The sequence below is a fragment of the Drosophila sulfurigaster genome, chromosome 3 (assembly GCF_023558435.1).
Source record: "Drosophila sulfurigaster albostrigata strain 15112-1811.04 chromosome 3, ASM2355843v2, whole genome shotgun sequence".
Classification (NCBI taxonomy): domain Eukaryota; kingdom Metazoa; phylum Arthropoda; class Insecta; order Diptera; family Drosophilidae; genus Drosophila; species Drosophila sulfurigaster.
This window is the reverse complement of record NC_084883.1, coordinates 21,251,974-21,277,796: the sequence shown is the minus strand read 5'-3', so window position 1 is coordinate 21,277,796 and position 25,823 is coordinate 21,251,974. Positions and strand designations below refer to the sequence as shown.

At 34.9% G+C, this 25,823-nt stretch overlaps 5 protein-coding genes and 1 long non-coding RNA gene across 8 annotated transcripts in view; 4 read left to right on the top strand and 2 right to left on the bottom strand.

Annotated features, from left to right (window-relative positions):
• LOC133845026 (methylenetetrahydrofolate reductase (NADPH)-like) overlaps positions 1-25,823 on the bottom strand; it is a 144,609-nt gene that overhangs the window by 88,194 nt on the left and 30,592 nt on the right. The window lies entirely within an intron of this gene.
• On the bottom strand, positions 26-1,979 carry LOC133845015 (fat-body protein 1-like). The gene is made up of 2 exons (XM_062279325.1): positions 992-1,979; positions 26-937 (listed from the first exon to the last, which is right to left on the bottom strand). Exons 1-2 carry the CDS (start codon positions 1,871-1,873, stop codon positions 158-160), a joined length of 1,662 nt encoding a protein of 553 aa, XP_062135309.1. The 5' UTR covers positions 1,874-1,979; the 3' UTR covers positions 26-157.
• Positions 5,176-6,002, top strand: LOC133845572 (uncharacterized). Its single transcript, XR_009894795.1, has 3 exons — positions 5,176-5,640; positions 5,713-5,772; positions 5,911-6,002. It is a non-coding gene; the product is annotated as an uncharacterized LOC133845572 (long non-coding RNA).
• LOC133842145 (ficolin-1-like) lies at positions 10,812-11,775 on the top strand. Its single transcript, XM_062275120.1, has 3 exons — positions 10,812-10,933; positions 10,998-11,515; positions 11,581-11,775. The coding sequence occupies exons 1-3, from the start codon at positions 10,853-10,855 to the stop codon at positions 11,702-11,704; spliced, it is 723 nt and encodes a 240-aa protein (XP_062131104.1). The 5' UTR covers positions 10,812-10,852; the 3' UTR covers positions 11,705-11,775.
• The window catches only part of LOC133845025 (ryncolin-1-like), a 128,554-nt gene continuing 116,019 nt past the window's right edge, over positions 13,289-25,823 (top strand). Inside the window, exons 1-2 of one of the 2 annotated variants that reach the window (XM_062279358.1) lie at positions 13,289-13,396; positions 13,467-14,554. In XM_062279358.1, the coding sequence (XP_062135342.1) occupies positions 13,316-13,396; positions 13,467-14,554 (1,169 nt within the window). In that variant the 5' untranslated portion in view covers positions 13,289-13,315. Of the gene's footprint in view, positions 13,397-13,466; positions 14,555-14,619; positions 14,818-25,823 lie in introns of those variants that run through there. The other variant, XM_062279356.1, reaches the window with a different exon arrangement.
• LOC133845034 (ryncolin-1-like) lies at positions 16,940-18,557 on the top strand. The gene is made up of 3 exons (XM_062279371.1): positions 16,940-17,187; positions 17,257-18,306; positions 18,377-18,557. The coding sequence occupies exons 2-3, from the start codon at positions 17,993-17,995 to the stop codon at positions 18,486-18,488; spliced, it is 426 nt and encodes a 141-aa protein (XP_062135355.1). The 5' UTR covers positions 16,940-17,187; positions 17,257-17,992; the 3' UTR covers positions 18,489-18,557.

The window sequence follows — 25,823 nt, the reverse complement described above, 5'->3', positions numbered from 1 at the left end:
CGACAAACAAAAAACAATTGTGTGCTTTTCGTTAATGCATTTTTGCATCGATTGCAGAGTTTATTATGGAGATTCATTTAACATCCCCCGATTAAATGAAAATTATTACATAGGCATTTTCGTTAGCATTTTCCACATCATCAATTGGACTAGCTGATTAGTAGGTCTGACCCAGGCGACGTCTGTTGATGTGCACCAGACGCTCATCATCGCGACGCACACTCTCCAGGCTGTCGTCATTGTCCTCAACCTGCTGAACACGCTCTCCAGCGTTTTGCTGGCGACGCAGCATCTCAATGATCTGCTCATCGCTGGCGCCGCTGAAGCGATTATCCCTGCGTACGAACTGCAGAATATCCTGCTCAGACATGCCATTCACATTGCCAATGCGACCAATGCGTTGTGGCATCGACTCATCATCCTGGCTCTGCTCAACGCGACGTCTGTTCACATAAACGAGACGTTCGTCGTCGCGGCGCAGACTTTGCAGACGCTCGAAGTCATCATCCTGGTCACGTTCAACCCCGACACGCTGCTCCTGGCGACTGTCCACCTTACGCTGGCGATTGCGGCGCAGCATCTCAATGATCTCGTCATCGCTCAGGTTCGTCAGTCGGTTGTCCCTGCGAATAAACTGAAGAATGTCCTGCTCGGTCATGGCATTTACATCACCCACACGTCGTCCTTCGCCGATGCGACCAATGCGACGTGGCGACATCTCGTCCTGCACCAAGCGACGGCGGTTGATGTGCACCAGACGCTCGTCATCGCGACGCACGCTCTCCAGATTGTCCAGTGAGTTGCCGCCAACGAGCTGCTGGTCCTGGTAGACTTGCTCCCGACCCTGCAGCTGCTGGTTGTACCTCACTTGCTTTTGGTTGTACTGCTCCCGACGCTGCTCCTGTTGCTGGTTGTATCTCACTTGCTGCTGGTTGTACTGCTCCCGACGCTGCTCCTGTTCCTGGTTGTATCTCACTTGCCCCTGGTTGACCTGCCCTTGCTCCTGTTGCTCCCGCTGAATGCCACGACGTCCCTCCTCCTGTTCCTGCTGCCGGCTGCCACGACGACCCTCACCTTGCTGCTGGTTGTCACGACGTTTCTCCTCGCGCTGCTCCACACGGCGTCCCTCACCAATGCGTCCAACACGCAGAGGCATCACCTGCTCATCGTCTTGCTCGCCCTGCTGCATGCGACGTCTGTTGATGTGCACCAGACGCTCGTCATCCCGACGCAGACTCTGCAGACTGTCCTCGACTTGCTCCTGGCTACGTCCCTGACGCTGGCGACGCAGCATCTCAATGATCTCCTGATCACTGAGATCCGAAAGACGGTTGTCACGACGAATCAGTTGGACAATGGCCTCCTCGGACATGGGACCCACACGACGTCCTTCTCCAATGCGGTTCACACGAAGTGGCATCATTTCCTCATCCTCCTGCTGCTGCTGATTGAGGCGACGTCTGTTGAAGCGCATGACACGCTCGTAGTCGTTGGGCTCGCTGTTGCGCTGCTCCAGCTGCTGTTGACGACGACGACCCACATGCAACAGGCGATCGCTGTTCACATCGGCCGAGGGCAGAGCTTGATCAACGCGCTGCTCAATGACATCGCGAGTAAGGGGCACACGATTGTAGCGCTGCTCCAGCTCCGATTCAATGTCCTCGCCCTGATCGTAACGCTGCTGTTGCTCCACGGGACGCATAAAGCGATTCTCCATCTGCTCCAGGCCACTGCGCGGTATTATCTGCCAGCGGAGACCAATCAGATTCATGAGAGATGGACGCGTGTTCTGCTCCTGCAGGACACTGATGGGAATGCGACCAGCGACAGCTGTGCCAAGCACACAAGCCACAAGTAACAGAAGTTTGCCCATGATTAAGAACTTTGAATTGCTTAACTTGCAATACAAGAGAGAGAAAGTCGCGATTTGCACTTGAGTCTTGGGATTTGCCAACCAGAAGGCAACTGCATATCGATTGCTGGCGCTGCAGGGTTTTTATACCCTGGCTTATCATCCTAGTGCTGCTCATTACTCGTTCGGATCGGTCGAAAATACACATTTATCAGTCATAAATAACACGTATAATTTTGCATATTCACGAATCAATTTGGGTCTTAGACCCTATGGGTCAGCTGATTGTAAGTCTGGCTGATTATCTGGGGGGCGGTTGAAGCTCTTCCCGATGCCGAGTTCAACGGCATTCTCGATTGGGGACCTGCATAGCTGTAGCTATAGGTAATTATCACTTTAACTTATCAATTTGCTTGGGGTAAATACACTGTCTATAATTTGACTATATTGCAAACCAAAAGTAATAACTATAATATTTTGAAGATATATTAAACATGACAATATTACAATCGATTAAGTTTTTTTTTAAAGTTATGACATCTGGACACACTTTATTATTGGCTCTAAATATAAATAAAAACAAAAATATTGACAATAATAACAGTAGTATTTATGGTTCTTGAAGGCTTGGTTGTAATCAGATGAAAATTTAGCAAGTTATTTAAGAAAAAATTGTATATGGAAAATTACGCCTAGTGCATTGAGGTCTTAGCTGCTTTGGCTGACAATCTGGTATATTTTGACCTTTATGATATATTACCAAAAATGGTCATGTGTATTTTCAGTATTTTATGGTATATTACACGGTATATTTTAAGAATAACACCGCACTGTTTTGCTTTTAGTCAAATGGCTATCTCACAGAGAACACACGACAATGGCTTTCATACTTTTGTCAATATAACTAAGTAAAATTAAAACGTCAATTCAAATAGCTCATTAATAAACTTTGCTATTGAATGCTACAACACATTGTTTTGCAAATTGTTTGAATTATATTCCCTTTAAGTGACACAGCGAATAAAGTAGCTAAACAGGTCTTGTCAGCAGATAAGCTGACTTACCAGGCCAACAGAAAATATATAGAGCGTGTATATATAGAACTTTTTATGGCCTGATCTGCTTGACTTCCGTCAAGAACTTGCATTTTTGATTAATGATCTCATATTAAAGAGCGCTTCCATTAATTTCATCTGTCATATTTAATTTGCCATAATTAAAATATAAGTGCAACAACATTAAATATTCATAACATGACTTGCATAATAAAAATTCTTTCTAAATTTATGCATTACACAATCGCACAGGCTGGAAGTTGATAAATTTGTAAATGGTGCGGGATAGTTTGAAGTCGTTTTATTAATATGTAAAATTGAAAAGCAAATTTAATTTCAAACATTTTGTCGACCACAAAAGAAAGCTGTCATCTGTATGTAAAAGGGTTAAAGCCATAAATCCCACCCATTCCACCTGCCGCAAGGGGCAATATAGAAACTGTCTGCGGTGACACAGCAAACTGTAAAATTAGGCAAAGTACTTTTCAGACCAGAACAAATGCAAAGCAGCGACCGAGCAGAGAGAAAGTAGAATAGAATAAAATACAATAATAATAGCAGAGAATAAAATGAAATAGAATTCTGTTGTACTGCGAGTATTTATTTGGATTTGCCTCTCTGTGTGTGTGTGTGTGTGTGTGTGTGTGTGTGTGAATCGCAGCTGCTCGTTTTTGATTTATGGCCACAAATATTGACTTTACGTATTTAAATATACGAAATATGCGAAGAAGCTTTTTCATTAAAATCATAGAAATAGAAACTAAATAAATATTGCTTATGACAACAAACCAATACGCCTCGCACTTTGTTTACTTGTTGTTGGCCAAGGTTATAAATCAAATTGTCAAAATAAAAACAAAAATGAACGCGCATGGAACGAGGCGACTAAACGAGAAACCTAACAAACTTGAAATACTCTAACTAAACAATAAACACTTTAAACTATTGAGGAAGGAGCTCACCAAATTCTAGAATTAGACAAAATTAAATGAAATACAAAATATTTGTATTTCTACTACAAATACAAGTATCTAAAGTAAGTAGCCAAAGAATTATTCCTACTACTATGAAAACTAGAACTAAACAAAAAACGGGCAATACAATTGATTATGAAGACTTTATTTTCTTTATATTAAGCAAGCAACCAACATTTAAAACTGTTTCTACAGAGTTGCTTTTATGAACTCATAATGACTAATTTAATTGATGTACCCAATTCGCAGGGCATAACATAAATGTATTTATTGACGATTTGCGCTTATCGCACATGAGAATCCGCGAATCGCATTGAGTTCTTAAACAAATATTGAATAGTGCCAAATAAACGAATTGGCTCCATTGGCTGCCCTCTCTTGCTGTTCTCTATCTCCCCTCTATCTTCTGTTAAACAACATTTTGGCTCCCTTTTGCCACGCTTTTGAGAGATTTCCTAACAGAAACGACAACTCGCAGACAAATTGATTTTCGGTTTTTGGTTCCCCCTTAGTTTATTTATTTAAAATTCGTATTTTTCTTTCTTAACTCGCGTCCGACGTGCGCTATACTCTGCTGACGTCAACACGGGGCCGGACATGAACATTTTCTTGTACTTGCTATTCATTTAGGGGCGCGTGCCATAAGCCCCCAAAAGTTCTTACCCTCTACCACAATTTGTATGGGATTAAGGTTGATCGAACCATATAGTAGATAGTATCTATCTGTCACTCAGTCAGTCAGTCAGTCAGTTTGTCATTTGTTTTTGTTCAGCGACCTTGAAAAAGCGAATCGGAAAACATTGAAATTTGTCTTGAGTTGGCATAAATGAAAAGTTTTACAGCGCCCGAAAACCAAAATCAGTTTTGGGGCCAACAAAATAATCGAATAATGGCTAAAACAAACCCCCAGACAGAATTCATGCGAAATTTATTTGTTTTCGAAAATCAGCCATAAATAAAGGCATTGTCAAACGTCAACTATTCGTTCGGTTGGTAGAGCACTCACAACAATGGCACAAAATAAATGACAAAGACTGATCTCAAAAGCTGAAAGCCTTAAGCACACCAAATAGACCATAAACTTTTGCAAGCAAATTAAATTATTTTAAGCAGGTGTTAATAATCATTTAAATGCCGCAAGTTTCGGCTATAGTTTTATTTGAGATCTAACATGAATATAGAGAAAAGCATATACTCAATATCAGCAGTCTTTAAACTATAATTAATGGCAATGCAGCTTTTATAAGCACATTAAAGCTTCTTGACAAACAAAAGCTTTTGTGGATGTCAGCACATATAATGTACTTTCTTTTTAGACCCAATAAAAATCACCCAAATTGTGCCACGCGATTTGCGTGATTCGCCCCACTGTGCGACAATAACAACAAATTGTTTTTGTGGTCGCATGGCAACAACAGAAGTCCGATTCGTTTGAGATGGAAATTACCTATAACACTTCGAGGCAGACGAGTGCAATTGACGTGCATGTGGTCTGACCGAATGATCCGAATGTAAACAACAAATTGTATCTCAAAGATACAAAATAAACTCGTATTCAAACCATATATGTATGTATGTATGTATTTTGCAATTATGTATACACACAAACAACTCAAGTATGTGATTGGAAAATTCGTTCAAATGCAAAAGCGAAATTATGATGAACGCCGCGTGGGGTCAGCCAACCCAACTAACAAACGAGTCTATATCATAGACTCATTTCCAGATGCTCAGCGTCCCCCACGGTGCGCAATGTCAGGTAATTATAATTTTGGCAAGGGACCAGCTACATCATATATAGTACATACATATTTATTTTTCTCATCTACAGCATCTTCAACAGTTTTTGGGACTCGATTGCCACAAGTGTCCCCCGCTGTTGAAAGCATAGGTAAATTGTACTATATGAGTTATCATTATGAAATTCACAAACATATATTCTGTGATGCCCCCCGTGAAGCGGTCGAAGGGAACTTCAATATACAAATAAGAACCACGTTTATTTTGGGGAAATTGCTTTTCTTTTCAGGGATGTAATGATAGTAGCCGAATCAAAAACATAGATACACAATGACCCAACTCAAATTTATCGGACTTGAATTTCTTATTCTTAAATTTTATTTTACGTACTAAAATATTATATTTTTTTTATTATATTATTTTACTTTAACGTTTTCATTACTTTAATATTAGTGTATTTAAAATAGTTCATATTACTTTTCTTTCCTTCTCCATGTCGAAAGCTTACAGTGGTCTTAAAAAATTTTAAAAAATAAATAACAAAGGAGTAAACAATAAAAACGAAATTTATATTATCCCATTAACCGAGTGTAAAAGAAGTATTTGTTATTTTAAGCTAGACGTCTCTGTGTGACATCATTATTATTATTTTATCTCAATATTATTTTGCAGTAACAATGACATCCAATAATATCTTGTAGTAATTATATAGTAGCTTTTTATGTACTCTGGTAGTATTGAAATCCACGAGATATTCGCCTGATTCGGTACATTAAAAGCAGAGAAATTTACGGCGAAATTTTGGCATTTACCATATTCGTAGTCGCAGTCGTAGTCGCAGTCGACCCACTTAATTACCCAATCGGTCTTTAGCCGTCAGTCGACGTGTGCTACACAATGCGGTCGTATTGGCCATTAGATCATTCGATTTTAGGTTTATTTTTTTTTGTTCTTTTTAATAACAGATTTCCGTCAAAACAAACAACAGGCCAAGTGATTGAAAGAAAGAGGGAGAAAGAGAGAGAGATGGACAGAGTGAAAAGAGCGAAAAATAAGAAAAGTGCGTCAGCAATGCAAATTTTGTTTTTCTGTTTTGTTTTTGTATTATTTTTTTTTTGCGATTCAACGAGTAGTTCTTCTATTTGCTTTCTTTGCGTTCTTTATATCTGCTAGCTATACTACTTATGTTGTTATTATTATTGTTGCTTTTTATGAGCTTGTTTATTTGTCTAGCGACTGCAGAGGATTTTAACCTTTCGACGCAGACACAGCTATATATGCAATTCTATATTATATTGTAGTATTTCTCATCAAGACTGATCGCCGAAATACCTAAATGTATCTTTTCTAGCTATCAAATGGAAGGGATATAGTTTGTGATATAAATTATCTATAGACTTTCTAGAAGTTTAAGTGTAATATAAATGTAAAAAAATGTTTTTGTTTAAGGTTTATCTTTTAACATCTGGTTCTTATTTGTTGTTATGATCTGTTCTTCTTGTCATAGGATTTATGTATATGTTAATATTTCTTACCAAGACTGATCGCCAAAACACCTAAATCAAACTTTTCTTACATATGAATGATATAAATATGATAAAAATTATCTATAGACTTTCTAGAAATTTAAGTGAGATATAAATGTAAAAGAATTTTGTTATTTAAGGCTTATATTTATCTGTTAACACCTGGCTCTTATCTGTACAAAATATTTGTTATGATCTGTTCTTCTCGTTATAGGATTTATGTATAATATTTCTCATCAAGACTGATCACCAAAACACCTAAATAAAACTTTTCTTATATATAAATGATATAAATATGATAAAAAAAAATGATCTATAGACTTTCTAGAAGTTTAAGTGAGATATAAATGTAAAAGAATTTTGTTATTTGAAGCTTATATTTATCTGTTAACACCTGGTTCTTATCTGTACAAAATATTTGTTATGATCTGTTTTTCTCGTCATAGGAACATGTGTACTTCAAATATATTTCTTATATCTTTATTATATTTTTCATTATCATAACCTACATCTTTCATGACACAACAATTAATTTAAAATATGCATTATTCTACACGATCAACTCACTAGACATACATATAGACAGCTTTAATCAACACATACGGGAGACGTGTACAATTTGTTCTCACTAATTATTGCCTGTGTTTAATTTAGACTGTCTGTCTATCGCTTAGTTGCTATCTCCACACAGCACAGCGCAGCGCAGAACAGAACAGCCAGCAGGGGTCTCTGATGAATCATCGTAATGCCCTGAGGGGGGGCCACAAACTGAATTCATTGCCAATGTCACGTAGCCCCATGGAGCGTCGGCCGATGATTATCTGAGCCATTCGATTAGCTGCTATACTATATAGATAATGATGAATGATTGCTGAACATTTGAACTGTTAGCTCGAAGCGCCACAAAGCCCTAGGCAAGACCTGTTAAAATAGAGAAACATTTCTAGAGACTTCTGTGTGATAAGCAAATCAAAAAGTTACGTTTAAATAATCCCATAATCCCTTAAATATTTGTTCACCTAATCTAGCACATAAAAAAGGTTTTGTTATGAATTACACTTCAAAATCGTATAAAAAAATATAAAAATTTAACAAATAGAGAAGCATTTCTTGTGATAAGCTATATTTAAATAAAAGCATGTTGTATGTATAAATATAAATTATATAAATTTGCTTGAATATATTTGATTTATCATAGAATACAATGAAAAGTAGTTAAGAAGAATGAACTTAAGAAAGTGATGTTTTTTTTTTTATTTTATAATAGATGACAGAATTTAACAAAACAATGTAGATTCAATTATGAGCATGTTTTATATATTATAATACACTCTATGAATTTTTATAAGTAACTTTCATTAAATCAACCACCCGAAAAAAGTTTATATATATTCTTCTATATGAGTTCCAAATCTTATTATTAATTTTATATATTTTAATTAGTGAGAAATTTTTATATTTAGATGACATAAAGACCTAGACTAGACCTGTAAAAATAGAGCAGACTTTTATGTGATAATCAGAAGCTATATTTAAATAACAGCATGTCTTATCTATTAGAGTACATATTATGAATTTCTATTAATATATATTTCATTTGAACTGTCATGTAAAGTTAAGGAAAGTTTCAATATGGTTTTGTATGATTAACTTGAACAATTAACATAATTAGTGATTAATTAAATTTTCACAACTTTATTTCTATTACATTATTACTATTTTTAATTCGTTATAAATATGTGATTCTAGAAACTTTTCCATTAAATATAACATTAGCAACATTAGCTGCACGTTAATGTCTTGATTAATCAAAGACTTTTTGTACAATATTTGAATTATTACCAAAACTGATGACCGAGTATTAAATTTACTTAATTATCGTCACTTTTAGCGAAACAATTCTTTTCATTTAAGCATTATACAATATTAATCAAGAAAACAATGGGCACATTTAGGCGACAGTGGAACTTTCTGCCTCTCTTGTGCTTCAAGTGCTGACGAGTCGTTGGGCAACTCTTTGTGTGTGTTTCATTTTTTGTGCTTCACGAATTACTGAAGCGTGTTGCCAAGGCATCATGAGTAATTGGACAAACCCGACTAACGCATACCCTTCACACACGATCTAGTTCAGTTTGAAGTATTATCTGATGATTCATTCGATAAGCTAGCTTCGCAATTAGCTCGAAAAGAGCATCAACCCGCATCGAACTAAGCTTTTGTTGTACAAATTTTCGACACACTGTGCCAAGTTTACCGTTGAACGCGTCCATTGTTTGGCAGCTTGAAAGCTTGCTTCATTTCGCTGGTTGCTAAGCGGAGACGAGGACGTTGACAGCGACGTTGACGTTGACGTTGGTAGCGGCTGCGGCAGCGTTGATCGGTGTTTCATCTGCCGCTGTTGTCGTTGTTGCTGTTGCTGTGGCTGTTGCTTTTGCTGTTGTCGCTGCCGCTTGGCAACAGTCAACGTCATCGTTGTCTTGCCATTTGCTTTGCATTCGTGTGCGTTTCGGTGACGTTGATGCGAACGTTGACGTCGACATTGCCGGCGCCGACGCCAAGGAGGAAATGAATGTCAATTACTCACGTACAAATACATATGCATGTACATACGTATACGTATATATAATATATATGTATGTATGCTTTTCGTATGTATAAATGAACATAAATTTTCATTCGACTGGCGGCCGCGTTTGGCGGTTGCTCGATTGCTCGATTGCAGCAATCGCACGTTTCGTAGCTTATCGGACGGGGCGAAATGAAAGTAGCAGCCGCAACATTTGCATAGGCGCCACTAAGATTCGTTAACCTTTTGCCAGTTGTCGCCAGTTGGCCACAACACAAAACATCAACAGCAGCTAAAGATACAGATACAGATACTGATACAATAACGGCTACAGATACACACAAAAGATACAGATAGAGACAGAAGATACAGATCGTAGACACAAATAGAGCTAAAGATACATGAAATGATGCTTAAATAGATACTAGATACTTTAAGATTTATATAAACAATGAAGTGAATACATTTTGTAATGATAATGATTATGATAATGTAATAATAGAGATACACATATAAATTCATATTTAATTTTGTATACATATAGATACAGATAGAGTCAGATACAAAAAGTAGATACAATTAGAGTTGATGCTTATTAAATTATACCTACAGTATAGAAGTCTCATTTCGTATTGCTAATATAGATAGAATAAAGATACTGTTTTTATTGCGTTATGTTTGTAAGCCACCTTCCATGCAGCTATAATTGCAAATTTATAAAATATATTATCTTTATACAAATAAATTTTAAACTGATTGAAATATTCTTAGTCATAGATTTCGTTTATTAGCAGTCTTTGCAATCTTTGCTAACTGTATGTTAATTGACTGCAAGATTTATGCATTTTTATTTGCAATTTTATTGAACTCTAATCTATTACTCCTCGCTGAGGTATATGACACTTCTGGGGGCGTTAGAACTCAAAGCTATTGACTCTTGTTTTTCACTGATAGCGATGACCCAAAGCTATGACCTAGATACTAGCCTTGATTGAACCTTTTTTGTGGAAATGCTTTGAACTCTTATCATTGCGTGATTCGTATGGAAATGAAATGCACAAAGTCGTCTTGTGATGGCAATTTGAATACAATATTCAGTCATTATTCACAGCTGCTGAGTGAAGTTCAGCGAATCGAAGATGAAGATGCTAAATCGATCTCTGTTGCTATCCGCGATCGCAATGCTGACCATCGGTGGAGTCGATGCCAACGAATCCGAGGTTAATATAAGCATTTCGTTTAGAATACCAAATGTATAACGGATTGAATTTCGTTTCGTTTTAGTTTATTGCAACGAGCAGCTGCATTCCATATGCACAATCACCAGGAATTCATCAAATTACAGCTCCCGGTCTGAGCTCCTTTGATGTTCTATGCGATAGCACGATTTTCGGATCGGGTTGGACGATTATTCAACAGCGCATCGATGGCAAGGAGGATTTCTACAGGAACTGGGCCAATTATAGTGCTGGCTTCGGTTCTTTGAATGGCGATTTCTTTCTGGGTCTCGAGCGAATACATCGCTTAACAAGCGCCCATCGACATGAGCTCAACATTTATATGGAGAAATTCAATGGTGAAGTCGAAAATGCGCACTACGATCGCTTTCAAGTTGCCGGCGAGGAGGAGAACTACAAATTGTCCTCTGTGGGTAATTTCACAAAGGGCAGAGTATTCGATTGCCTAAATTGGCATTATTCCGAATCCTTCTCCACCTACGATCGCGATAACGATAATTTCAAGGACACCAATTGCGCTGAGCAGCGACAAAGTGGCTGGTGGTTCGCATATTGCGGACTTTGGTAAGTGAAGAGCCCCATTTGGACAGAGTATCGTTTTTAACTAATATTTGTTTTCGCTTCTCTAGTAACCTCAATGGCAGATACTTTGATCACGAAGTGCAGAATGTGACGGGCATCTTTTGGACGCCTCGGACTTCGCTTAAAGCAGTTAAGATGCTGATTCGACCGGTAGTTGAAAAAAATCAATAGTAATAAATGAAAACTACTTTTAATCATATAAAACTATATATCCTATTTATCTGAATAAACTAATGAAATTGTAACTACAGAATTATATTTTATCTACATTACAGCTATTTATGTTTAAATGGTAGAATCACAAAAGCTGTTTAATATTTTATTTATATAATTTATTAATATGTTTCAGAAAGTATTTGAGTGAATTAGCTGATAGTTGTTTCCCTATTCCTATAGCAAAATATATTCAAATTAAAGATACATCTTTATTTTGCTTTACGTTTTTGAAGTTTTATTTGCCAATAAGAATCTTATCAGCCAAAAACAGTTCGAAAGTTCAACTCAATTTCTGCTTAATCATTCTAGCATTGATTTGATTACAGGGTATTGCACTGCTCAATCAATTAGTCAATCAATCAGATTTCTAGACCTTGTCCAACAATTCGCTCGCCCCAGCTGTTGTGCTGTTTATAGATTTGCAAACAAAAGCAACAACAGAAACACGATTACATCAAGAAGATCTCGCAGCCATAATAGCGAATACTAAGTACACAAATCTCTCTAGGATATACTATAAACGTTGATGATCTTTCGTTTTATTTGTTGTTTACTTACAACACAGCCCCGAATTTGCTGACGCAAAACGCAAGGCAAACAACAAGAATGTATATATGTATATTATATGAATTATATGTATTTTTTCGCACGATTTAAAATGCGCGTCAGCAGGCGTGTCACATATTCGATGTTAATTGGATCCATTCGCATCCACAGATGGCATAGATCACAGATGGGCATTGCAAATTATTGTTATCTCCGGCTAATTGCATTAATCAATATATAATTCAAGTTTTATTTTTTTTTCATTTCGAACAGATGGTTCGCAAATAAATGATATAAAACCTTATAAATAAAATACTATTTGAACAACATACCATCGGAAATACAAACAATAAATAATAATCATAATAATCGCGTGTTTACAAATGAATCAAAGTCTCATTTTCTTCTCAACAACGAAGTAAACAACAAAATACTGCAACGCGTCAAAAGATCGAGATCGGGATCGAGACGAAAAACATCTGCTGATCTTAAGAATAAACGAACCGAATAATTGTCGCCCTTGTGATAATAAAAGAAAACAACAGCATTGATATGATAACAAATATGTATTACTACCGAGAAGTACTCTAGCATTATTTATACTAATTATGACCAGATCTGCGTCATTCGCTAAACCAAACATTTGTTTCACTGTCAATAATATATGTGATATGTGATACATATGTAAATATAATGCATTGAAATTTTACATTACACAGTTTTATAATTTTAAGTATAATCAAAATTCGAATTAATGAATTACTCAAAAACTGTCACCACTTCTAATTTCATTATCAAGAAGCCTCTCTCAGACATGCGTTAGAAATTTGACATTGTCTCGACATTGTCACAGATTTCTATCGCCTTCATTTCCGCTATGAACTTTTGAGCTGACCCCACATACGTTGATCACGTGTTAATTCCACAATCATACAGCAATCAGAACTATATTCTTCGTTGATTTAAATTAAACTTTTAGTTGCAAATTCATCTTTTCCGCGAGCAGTCAAAACATTCAAAATGTGCAAAATAAAAATCAAAACGGTTCTTTTCTTAACAGTATTTGAAATATTCTTGATGGCCACAGCTGCCTTCGAAGAGGTGAGAACAATTACCAGAAGCAGTGTAATACAGTTGAGTGCTAAGAATCTTCACATTTTCTTCTTATCAGACGTGCGAATCCGACCGAGAAATGGAAAAAAAGTGCCGGATTCATAACTACAAAACAGTGAAACCTTTGCTTGACTATTTTAGGCAAGTTCGAAATGAGTTAGAAGACAGTGAAATTAAGGAAAAGAAGTTAAATGAATTGAATTCTGATCTTATAGAAAAGTATCATGACATTGTAAGAATTCATGAAAAATTCATGAAGGAGGAAGCTCTATTAGATAAGTATAAAACCAAAATACTTAAAGGGGAAAACGATTTGCAGTTGTGTCAAAACAAAGTTGAAGAATTAGAATGTAAATTTAATTCACAACAAAATAATTTTGTGATATTAATAGGACAATTAACAGATAAATCCATCAACTTAGAAAATTGCGAATTTCAATTCAAAAATCTTAATTCTAGCTTAATTGAAAAAGATGAAAAAATAAAGAGATTTAGTGAGAATATTCAAAATAATACTGAACATCAGAAAACAATTGAATTGCAATTAGAGCAGAGTAAAACTAAATTGATAAAGCAAGATGAAGATAATCAGCTATGTCGAGCTGAAATTGATACATTGAATAAGACTTTACTCAATACTCTTATCCCAACAAGTTGCTCTCCTTTTGGAGATTCAGATGTTCATCAACTCAATGTTTCTGGCGTAGGTTTCTTCGATGTTTTATGCGATAGTGAGTTAGCTGGACCTGGATGGATTGTAATACAACAACGAGTTGGGGGAAATGAGAGTTTCAATAGGGATTGGGCAACGTATCGCAAAGGTTTCGGTGCAATGGATAGCGACTTCTTCCTCGGACTAGAGAAAATACATCGTATCACGACCTTGCAACGTCACGAACTTTACATACATTTAGTTGCTCTGAATGGAAGTACCTACAACGCTCGATATGACGACTTCAAAATATCTGATGAAGACAATGGATACGGACTCAGTTTGGGTAAATTCGATGGAACTATTATTGAAGATGCGATGAGATACCACGAAATCGTGAAATTCACAACATTCGATCGCGACAACGACAAATATGATGGTAATTGCGCAGTTGACTACGAAAGTGGCTGGTGGTACAAGAACTGTTATAATTGGTAAATATTCCAAATTGTGCATTCCGGAATACACATAATTATTGATTTTTTGCTTTTTTATGCAGTAATTTAAATGCACCATATGGGCCAGATCTAAATTGGTACCGACGAAATCCATTGAAAGAAGCTAAAATGCTAATTCGCCCCAAAAGAAGCGATGACGTAGTGAGCAACTGAAGAGCTGAAATTCCAATATTTGACTCAATTATGTAATCATTTATATATAATTGGTGCATTAAGAAATTGCGTTCTGAATAATAAAACGATCGACTATTTAATGCATCGAATGAAAAAATATTTCAATAGAAACATATGAGTTTTTATTGTATTTTATGTTTTAATGTAGCAAGTTGTAAGTCTCTAAATGATTTCAGTAGAGGTGCAAATACTTAAAAGTAAGTAAACTTATTATAAACCTGTATATGTTATATCCTTTTAATCGAGCCTTGAATATTAAAGTAATATATTAATTCATCTACACATATTCGATTCTTATCTAAACATTCAATTGACAGATTAAACTAGTAAACACGTTAATCTTATCAAATTTAATTAATGTTCTTTAAATTGCGATGATCAGATAATATTTTCTCTTCGGTTGAGCCAGACAGAGAGGAAAACTCGATTCCTTTTTATAAACACAAATTAAATGTTAAGAGCAGATTTATTTGTAGACTTAAGTGCATTATTCAGTTGCATAGCTCAGTTATTCAGTTGTATGCTTGAGCTCAGTCGAATGAATCGCAATAGGCTAAATAATATTAAATGCAGTTTTGTTACTCATAACACATGAAATATTTGTCGTTGCAACATCAGTTAAAGGAAAGGTAATAATAGTTACACAAAGCAGTGTAGTACAGTGAAAAGTTTATTTATTTTCTTCCTATTAGACATGTGAAATCGACCGACAAATGGAAAAAATGTACCACATTCATAACTATAAAACTATGAAACCTTTGCTCGATTATTTAAGAAAATTTAGAAACGAGTTAAAAGGCAAAGAAATTAAGGAAAATAAATTAAATAAATTATGTTCGGATCTTATGGAAAATTATCATGAAATTGTAAGAATTAATAAAAAATGCATTAAGGAGGCAGTTCTATTAGATGAGTATAGAAACACAGTACTTAAACGAACAAGTAAGAAAGCTACAGTCGAGTGTGCTCGACTGTGAGATACCCGCTACCCATTTTGAATAAAAGCAATATGTTTTGCGGTATTATTCTCAAAACATACCAATTATACTACAAAAATACTAAAAATATATTTTGGGATTATTATTATTAAAATATACAAAATATACTAAAAACACTAAAAATATACCAAATGGTATATTACCGCTTTCAAAATATACCATAAACGGCACAATATAACAGATTGTCAGCCAAAGCAAGTAAGACCCCCAGTAAATATGCGTTTTTACTCATACAAAAGTATTTCTTTAATAACTTCCACAATTTTTATCTGATCGCAACCAAATTTTCAGGAATCATAACTACTATTGTTATTATTGTATTATATATACCAGCTTTAGCTTAAAAGTTGCGCCTGTTATTCAATTTTTTTGATTTGCGGGGGCGGAAGTGGGCGTGGCAAAAATTTGAAACAAACTTGATCTGCGTGCAAACATAACAAATGCTGTCGAAAAAAAATTATAGCTCTATCTCTTATAGTCTCTGAGATCTAGGTGTTCATACGGACAGACGGACGGACACACAGACACACAGACGGACAAGGCTAGATCGTCTCGGCTGTTGACGCTGATCAAGAATATATATACTTTATAGGGTCGGAGAAGCCTCCTTCTACCTGTTACATACATTTCCTGCCGGCACAAAGTTATAATACCCTTCTACCCTATGGGTAGCGGGTATAAAAATCGAATAACAAGCGTAATTTTAAAGCTAGAGTTGCAAATTTTGATATATACAATAATAACTATAGTAGTTATGATTCCTGGTTGCGATCAGATAAAAATGATCGAAGTTATTAAAGAAATACTTTTGTATGGGCAAAAACGTCTACTTACTATAGGTCTGAGTTGCTTTGGCTGACAATCTGATATATTGAGTCGTCTATGGTATATTTTAAATGCGGTACTATATCGATCTACCACATATACCATTTGATATATTTTTAGTATATTTGCAGTATATTCGGTATATTTTGAGAATAATACCGCAAAATATATTGCTTTTTTTCAAAAGGGGTAGCGGGTATCTCACAGTCGTGTACACTCGACTGTAGCTTTCTTACTTGTTTTAATTATAATCAAAATTCGAATAAATGAATACTGAAAAGCTGTCGCCACTTCTAGTTTAATTATCAAGAAGCCTCTCTTAGACATGCGTCAGGAAGTTGACATTGTGTCGACATTGACACCATTTGCTATCGCCTTCTCTTCCGCTACGAACTTTTGCTCTGAACCCACATCCGTTCATCACGTGATAATTCCAAAATCATACAGCACTCAGAACTATATTCTTTCTCGATTTAAATTAAACTTTTAGTTTCAAATTCATCTTTTCCGCGAGCAGTCGAAATATTCAAAATGTGCAAAATAAAAATCAACTCAGTTCTTTTCTTAATAGTACTTGAAATATTCTTGGTGACCACATCTGCCTTCGAAGAGGTGAGAACAATTATGTAAAACACTGTAGTACAGTGAGTGCTAAAAATGTTTACATCTTCTTCTTATCAGACGCATGAATCCGACCGAGAAATGGAAAAACAATTCCTCAATCAGACCAATAAAAGTGTGAAACCTTTGCTTGATTATTTTAGGCCGGTTCGAAATGAGTTAGAAGACAGTGAAATTAAGGAAAAGAAGTTAAATGAATTGAATTCTGATCTTATAGAAAAGTATCATGACATTGTAAGAATTCATGAAAAATTCATGAAGGAGGAAGCTCTATTAGATAAGTATAAAACCAAAATACTTAAAGGGGAAAACGATTTGCAGTTGTGTCAAAACAAAGTAGATGAATTAGAATCTAAGATTAAATCACAAAAGCAAATTATTGACAAATTAACACCAATTTCTAAACTTTATGATGAATGTAAAAAAGAAGTAGCAGAAAAATCCAACAGTTTAGAATATTCTGAAGTTCAATTAAAACAACTCAAATCAAGGCTATTTGAAAAGGATGAAAATATCAGGAGACTTAATGCAAATATCGAAAAGACTAGAGAGCAACATCAAACACTGATTGATATATTGAATAAGAGTTTACCCAATACTATTATCCCATCAAGTTGCTCTTCTTTTGGAGATTCTCCTGGTGTTCATCAACTCAATGCTTCTGGCATAGGTTTATTCGATGTTTTATGCGATAATCAGTTAGCTGGACCTGGATGGATTGTCATACAACAACGAGTTGGGGGGAAATGAGAGTTTCAATAGGAATTGGGCAACGTATCGCAAAGGTTTCGGTGCAATGGATAGCGACTTCTTCCTCGGACTAGAGAAAATACATCGTATCACGAGCTTGCAGCGTCACGAACTTTACATACATTTAGTTGCTCTGAATGGAAGTAGCTACAACGCTCTTTATGACGATTTCAAAATATCTGATGAAGACAGTGGATATGAACTGAGTTTGGGTAAATTCAGTGGAACAATTATTTGGGATGCGCTGAGAGACGGCGAAAACACGAAATTCACAACATTCGATCGCGACAACGACATTTATGATGGTAATTGCGCAGTTGACTACGAAAGTGGCTGGTGGCACACAGAATGTTATAATTGGTAAATATTGCAAATTATTGTTTTCGATGGAATATACATAATTATTGATTTTTATTTTTTTCTTATGCAGTAATTTAAATGCACCATATGGCCTAAATCTAAATTGGTACCGAGAAAATCCATTAAAAGAAGCTAAGATGCTAATTCGCCCCATAAGAAGCGATGAAGAAGTGAGCAACTGAAGGGCTGAAATTCCTATATTTGACTCAATTATGTAATCATTTAAATATAATTTTTGCATTAAGAAATTGCCTTCTGAATCGATCGACTATTTAATGCATAAATTTATTTTTTCAATAGAAATCTATCAGCTTTTATTTTATTTTATGTTTTAATGAAGCAAGTTTCTAAATGGTTTCAATAGAGGTGCAAATACTTAAAAGTAAGTAAACTTATTATTATATTGTATATATCCTTTTAATCGAGTCTTAAATATTAAAGAAATATATTAATTGATCTACACATATTCGATTCTTATCTAAACATTCAATAAACAGATTAAAAAAATAAACTTGTTAATCTAATCAATTTAATTAAACGTTCATTAAATTGAGAAGATCAGATAATATTTTCTCTTTGCAATTGTGTCAAAATAAAGTGGAGATTAATTCAAAACAAAATGCTATTGTCGAATTAGAAGGAAATAAATTCACCAACATAAAAATTTGTGAAGTTGAACTAAAATGTTAAGTTAGTTTGTTTTAGAACTTGAACTTTGTTATTGAAGAACATATAGAATATATAATTAACAGTTGGATCATCATATACATTATATAACAGTTGGATCATACTCTGAGAAGTAAAGTGAAAAGGAATAAAAAACTTGTTTTGCTTTGCTAAGCAATTGTTATTAAATCCCCTATCCATAGGTTAGAACTTATATAATATTATTACTTTGCACCAGCCGGAAATCTATATAACAGGCAGAAGAAGACAGTTGAGCACTTTTGATCTTGCCTTGAGTTTTTACCTATGACCAATCTATATCTGTTATAAAATTTGTATCTTGATTTACGAATGTGTGCTCTTGATTTAATGTTGACATAATTTCATAATAATATCAGAATTACCATTAATATTGTTTTTTTTTTTTTCATTTTTTACAAATATTGAATATTGATTAATTATTATTATTATTAATTTATTATAATTTTTCAATATACATATACGAATTTATAAAATATGTTCAAATATCAGTTACTTCAACTAACATGTTGTTGAAAATTAATGTGCTCTAAAATCAGAGTTTAAATTATGTTTGCTTCACTAGAGTCGCATTTACCTTGACTTTGTAATTACTGGCAGCTTTAATAATTAGCCAGCGACACGTGATTTCTGTCGTCATCTGCGCCACGTGGAGGGATCTATGTGACGTGTGCGTTGTGGAACCTTTTGAGCTGGCCGACATCAGAGAGGCACGTGAGTTCGTGGCCGTCTTCCTGGTTCGTTACGTCACAGTTTATCCATCACATTAATGCATCTGACGACATTTGTCGTATATACTTGTACATACAATATGTCTAGCTGAACGTCTAATCGCTAGCTAGCTAGCTGAGGTAGAACTCTGTGACGCCAGAACGCTAAAGACCTGACCCCTCGGTAGACCCTCACATCGCCTTCTGTGCGTGTCCATGTCCGTGTCATTTGGGTAACGTGTCTGTCGTCATATTTGCGGTTGGCATTTACCATAGAGACACCACATGTCCAGGTCTCTGTCTGTCTGTGTCACTGTCTCTGTCTGTGGCTGTGTCTGTGTCTGGCTCGTGTGGATCTCGCATTGAATACGTGACTGCAGCAACGTGTCGCATATAAAGTTGAAAATTTGTTAACTGTTTTACCCCCCACAGTAAATTCATTTTTAATTTTTAATAAGCATTCAACTTGACATGCGCTTACACATTTCATATATTTTATTTCATCAGCCATTCAAATACTTCAATAAATTATACAAACACAAAAATCATGCAATTGTTATTCATAAAATTATTTTCCCCTGCAAAACGTTTCTCTTACCAAATGAAAAGTATGTTTGAGGAAATCAAATAGACAATAAAATTGTGATGTCATTGCTGTAAAAGGATAGCTGTTGCTAGCTAAACTTTTTAGCCAGAATGATTATTTAAAAGCTATTTTATAGAGGAAATAAAAGCGAGAAAAAAAAATATATATATATATGTCCACTCTGTTGATATATATATAGCGTCGAAGTGAATCTAAGTTGATAAATATAAAACTTGGATATTTATTAATAAATAGAATTGAATTAAATTTATGTTAATAGGTGTGAATACTTAAGAATATCTATGCAAATATTTCCCTTGCAGCGATAAGACGACTTAAGACAATAAATTAATCTAATCAAATAGTAAGAGACCAGTTTAAGCCGACAAATGTGTTGTATATTTGCTGATTTTTCTATACCCTTATTAATTATAATGTCATCAATATCTTTCTAGTGAAATCTACTTTTAATGTAATCCCGAAAACTATTTTTGAAATGATTTTAATAACATTTTTATGTTTCATAAATATAGCAGATCTGCAAAAAATAATATTGTAACTCAATTTACAATTGTCCAAGTTGATATTCTATCAATAGCCAAATGAGTATTTTTTGTTATAGTAGCACATACTTTAGTTATTCTAGATAAGTTATATCTGGCAAATGGACAACGCAAGTTGTCAGCTCTGTGATCCATAAACTAAATACTTAAACAGCATTTCATAGTGCTCAAATCGGATGGCAATGGCCCGGTTAACAGCACAGATGCATCAAGTGTAAAGCGCACAAAAATTGCCGCCATAAAATTGTTTAACTCCATAACCAACAAGTAAGAAAGTTACAGTCGAGTGTGCTCGACTGTGAGATACCCGCTACCCATTTTTAATAAGGGCAAAATATTGTGGTATTATTTTCAAAATATACCGAAAATACTAAAAAAAATACTAAAAATATACCAAATGGTATGTTTGGTATACCGATACAGCACACCATTCAAAATATACCATAGACGGCACAATGTACCAGATTGTCGGCCAAAGCAACTAAGAGCCCTAGTAAGTGGGCGTTTTTGCCCATACAAAAGTATTTCTTTAATAACTTCCACAATTTTTATCTGATCGCAACCAAATTTTCAGGAATCATAACTACTATAGTAATTATACTATATACCAAAATTCACAGCTCTAGCTTTAAATTTACGCTTGTTTTTCGATTTTTTTGGTTTGCGGGGGCGGAAGTGGGCGTGGCAAAAATTTGAAACAAACTTGATCTGCGTGCAAACATAGCAAATACTGTCGAAAAAAAATTATAGCTCTATCTCTTATAGTCTCTGAGATCTAGGTGTTCATACGGACAGACGGACGGACACACAGACGGACAGACGGACAGACACACAGACGGACAGACGGACATGGCTAGATCGTCTCGGCTGTTGACGCTGATCAAGAATATATATACTTTATAGGGTCGGAGATGCCTCCTTCTGCCTGTTACATACATTTCCTGCCGGCACAAAGTTATAATACCCTTCTACCCTATGGGTAGCGGGTATAAAAACTTTCGCTCATGTGCACAACACATACACATACACACACACACACCCAACAATACACACACTCTAAGAGAGAGACAGAGACACACTCGCTGATAGGAGATGGTAGATAGTTGTTCAGAGCCATAAAATTGGAAATTATGATCATCAAGGCGGCTGGGGCCAAAGGCACGCCCAGCTGCTGGGTGGTGAAGCTGAAGAGCGCGCCCCCTAAATGAATATGGAGTGATAAGCAGAGCTACAAAATACCCTATAAACAGAGAGCAATCATATTAAATGTCTAAGAATATTTCAATTATGTTTTGTGTTTCAGAAACATCTAATTTAATCAAGATAATTTAAAGGAAATCTGTTCTTTGTTTTATCATCTTAAGTCTAGCAAGAAATACTATATTTAAATTAAAGAAGAATGATTAATCTATTTAAATAAATATCTTAGAAAATAATAAGCAAACACCAATTGTCGAATATTTAAATATTTAAATAACATTTTTACAATTTTTCAATGAAATAAAGGAAATAAGCTTTAACACATTTATAAAGTTGTATATTTAATCGAAGATTTTAAACTTTATGAATATCCTATTAAATATATCGTATCGATTTGCTTCGAAGCTAAAGTTTACAGGGTATACAAGGAGAGGGCATGGCAATAGTAAAACTAAAACCCAGGTTACGCACTACAAACGGGTGCGCCACCAAGTTGCACAGCCAAAGATACAGATACAGATACAAACACAAATACAGTTAAAGCTTCAACGCTTGCTGCAGATGCGAGGCAAGTTGTGTGGCGAAAGGGGGGGCGATGAAGCAAGGCGAGGCAAGTTTGAGCTCGTAAAAAGCGCTCGCGTCTGGCGTTAAAATTTATGACTAGTTGAGGCGAGAGTGACGCTGATAGATGATAAAGCCCCGCCACCATCCATACTCGTAACATATATATGAGCCAAGTATACAAATACGTACACATTATCAGAATACATATGCACAGATAGAGATACATACGTATGTAGTATATACCATACTATACAGTATGTATATAGACGGTCGTTATGCTGGTCGTAAAGCTGCTAAGTGCCATTGCATTGTCGCAGCGTTTAGGATTTGATCACTTCAAGTGGAACAAAGTCTTCAATATTTCGTTGTTGATTCAACATTTGATTTCCTGCATTGTGAAATCGAATTTTGTCTCTCATTTCCATATAGTCTGATTGAGCTTATGCTTGTCTCTTTATCGACTTTATATTAAATTTAAAGTATTTACAGATCAATGTTTAACAAATCTTTAAAAGTTTCCCTTTAGCTGAATTTGCAATATACTTACTTTTTCTTTGCTTTAAAACTTTTAAATTGATCTCCTTCTTTGATAAGAATATACAACTTTTTATTTTTTTGTTCAATTTATATATTTATTAATAGTTTCCAATCAATTTTATTAGATTACAATAGCGTACAATCTGCATAACCTTCAATAATTCTAAGTTTATATTCCCGAATTTCTACACAGAGAGAGAAAATCTAGAATTTGATCATAAAAAAAAATCTTGAAATAATATTTTCATGTTAAAAAATATAGAGTTTTTTCCATTCTAGAAAATGATTAAAATCTAGACTTTCAAGATTGGGAAATCTAGATTTTTTGCAGAACTTGGTTCAAGTTTACCATCATAAAATTTTGATTCAAGATTTTATTCTTAACTTTAGCACGTTTTTTTTTATCTGCGATTCCTTTTCATTAATTTATTATAATATATATTATTATTTTATCTTTTTTCTTTCATAAAAAATATATTTAAATACTTCACTGATTTTTCCTTCTAAAGGCAAGACATTTTGATGTTTATTTTATTTAGCAACAGCTTAAATGTAAATATCATTATTCCCGAGATAAGTTCGGTCCAAAACAAAGCTTAGAAAAGTTTCCCATGGAGGCTTTCTCCAGCTTATTCTCCATTCTCGCTTTATATGCAAATCTTAGCAACATTTTAGCATTTTGGCTGTATGTCATGTCTCTGCTTTGGCTGCACTTAAATGCCGGCCACATTTCTCGCTTGATGGTTTGTGAAATGTGGCAAGAAAAACGACGCTGGCAATGCCAAAAAACCAAAAAGCAAAAAAAAAAAGTAAGTTCATTTATGGCTATGTAATATGCAAAGTGCCACAGTTTGAGCTCCAGTTGGAGATGCGAGTTAAAGTTGGAGTTGGAGTTCCAGTTTCAGTTTCAGTCTGAATCCCAGATTCAGTGGCATATTAACATTTGTTGGGATCGTCGCATGGTTGGCTGCATGAAACGCACCACAGAGTGACAATGGCCCCGATGGATGGGATGTTGCTTGCTGCTGCTGATGGTGATGGTGATGATGATGGTGGCCAGGGAACCGTATCCGTATCCAAAGTTGGCTCACAATGGCGCCCAGTTTGGTGAAAAGTTGAGCGCATTTTCAAGCCCAAGCAGACAAAAGCCAAAGAGGAAAAGGCCAACGCACAGTCATACATACACGCATTTATTCACTTGTATTCGCTTTGTATACATACTACATAATTTGCTCTATTGTTTCATATGCATTTCTCGTGGCACGCTTGCCACCAACAGCAGCAACAGCAACAACAGCAACAACAACAACAGCGACAGCAGCAGCAGCAGAACAGTTGCCCATCGAGAGAGGAAATGCCAGACAATACCTCGCTCTTGCCAGCAATTAGTTTCAGCTACACACACACACACGCATACTAGAGCGTTTTCACCGTTTCGCATTGGCGAAAGTTCCATCAGTGGGCGGCAGATCAAGATTAAGCACGCCCAACATTAATCCCAAAACGAACACGAAGCCAAAGCCAAGCCAGCTACTTGTCTTTAGCTGCATTACAATGCATCACATTGCACTACACAACTCCACTCGTATTCCGTGCTCACTTCACTGTCTGCAGAGCTGCTTGGCAACTCTCTGTAGACATTTTTGTGGGTTAGCACAGATATAAAATATTTTCTTAATATAATATTTATACTTGATGAATATATTACACGAGCAAAGTTCAAGTTGAAGATACAACTCATTATTTAATTCTTTATGGTATAATATTGATGTAGTATATAAATATGAAATACTATATGTTATAACACTTATTTTCTATTATTATTCGCATACCTAGTACAATTTATTCATTGATAACTTTTAATTTTTAAAAATCATAAACTCTTATTTTTATTAAATTTCTTTTTTCTCCATAGTTTTTCAAATAGTTATAATATCTACAGTATATAAGAATATTACTATATTAGCATATTAGTATATTAGTATATCAGTATATTAGTATATCAGCATATTAATGTATTCGTATATTAATATATCAGTATATTAGTATACAAGTATATTAGTATATTACTATATTGGTATATTGGCATATAAGAATATTAGTATATCTATATTAGTATAATAGTATATTAGTATATTGGTATGTTAGTATATTAGTATATTTGTATATTACTATCTCTACAGCGAAACTAAAATTCTTGATTGCAACAAGTCCAAATGTTATTAAAAATGTTGAATGCTTTTTATTTACTATATGTATATATTTCAAATTCGCAGAAGACAAACATTATTCTGATTTCTTTATTGTACTAAAAAATTAAATAGAATTGAATATAGTTTATAATCTAATTATTTTACATAAATTTTTCATCACATTTATTTTCTTAGCGAAGTTTTATAGATTTGTATATAAACCAAGACTTCAATTCATTCTTTGCTTACATACAAAGTGTTTTAAACTTTAGAATTTCACTCGCTGAATTCTTTTAATGTTGTTTCTTTACCTGTTTCTTTTACACTTTTATTGACTAAACATCCATCATAAATGAATTTTATTCACTTTGTGATCGTTTTTTTATAGTTGGCCATAGATGTTGATGGAATTGAATATGTCTGCAGTTGCAGTTGCTGTTGGACAAGTTGGTTTGATGTG

What these genes read in the sequence shown, in the direction of transcription:
- LOC133845015 (XM_062279325.1), bottom strand. Translation starts at nt 1,873, where the DNA reads ATGGGCAAACTTCTGTTACTTGTGGCTTGTGTGCTTGGCACAGCTGTC. An exon ending in AGCAACAGGAGCAAGGGCAG is followed by an intron (nt 938 to 991) that starts GTCAACCAGGGG and finishes CGTCGGGAGCAG; the next exon opens with TACAACCAGCAGCAAGTGAG.
- LOC133842145 (XM_062275120.1), top strand. Translation starts at nt 10,853, where the DNA reads ATGAAGATGCTAAATCGATCTCTGTTGCTATCCGCGATCGCAATGCTG. An exon ending in TCGATGCCAACGAATCCGAG is followed by an intron (nt 10,934 to 10,997) that starts GTTAATATAAGC and finishes GTTTCGTTTTAG; the next exon opens with TTTATTGCAACGAGCAGCTG. An exon ending in TTCGCATATTGCGGACTTTG is followed by an intron (nt 11,516 to 11,580) that starts GTAAGTGAAGAG and finishes TCGCTTCTCTAG; the next exon opens with TAACCTCAATGGCAGATACT.
- LOC133845034 (XM_062279371.1), top strand. Translation starts at nt 17,993, where the DNA reads ATGGATAGCGACTTCTTCCTCGGACTAGAGAAAATACATCGTATCACG. An exon ending in CACACAGAATGTTATAATTG is followed by an intron (nt 18,307 to 18,376) that starts GTAAATATTGCA and finishes TTTCTTATGCAG; the next exon opens with TAATTTAAATGCACCATATG.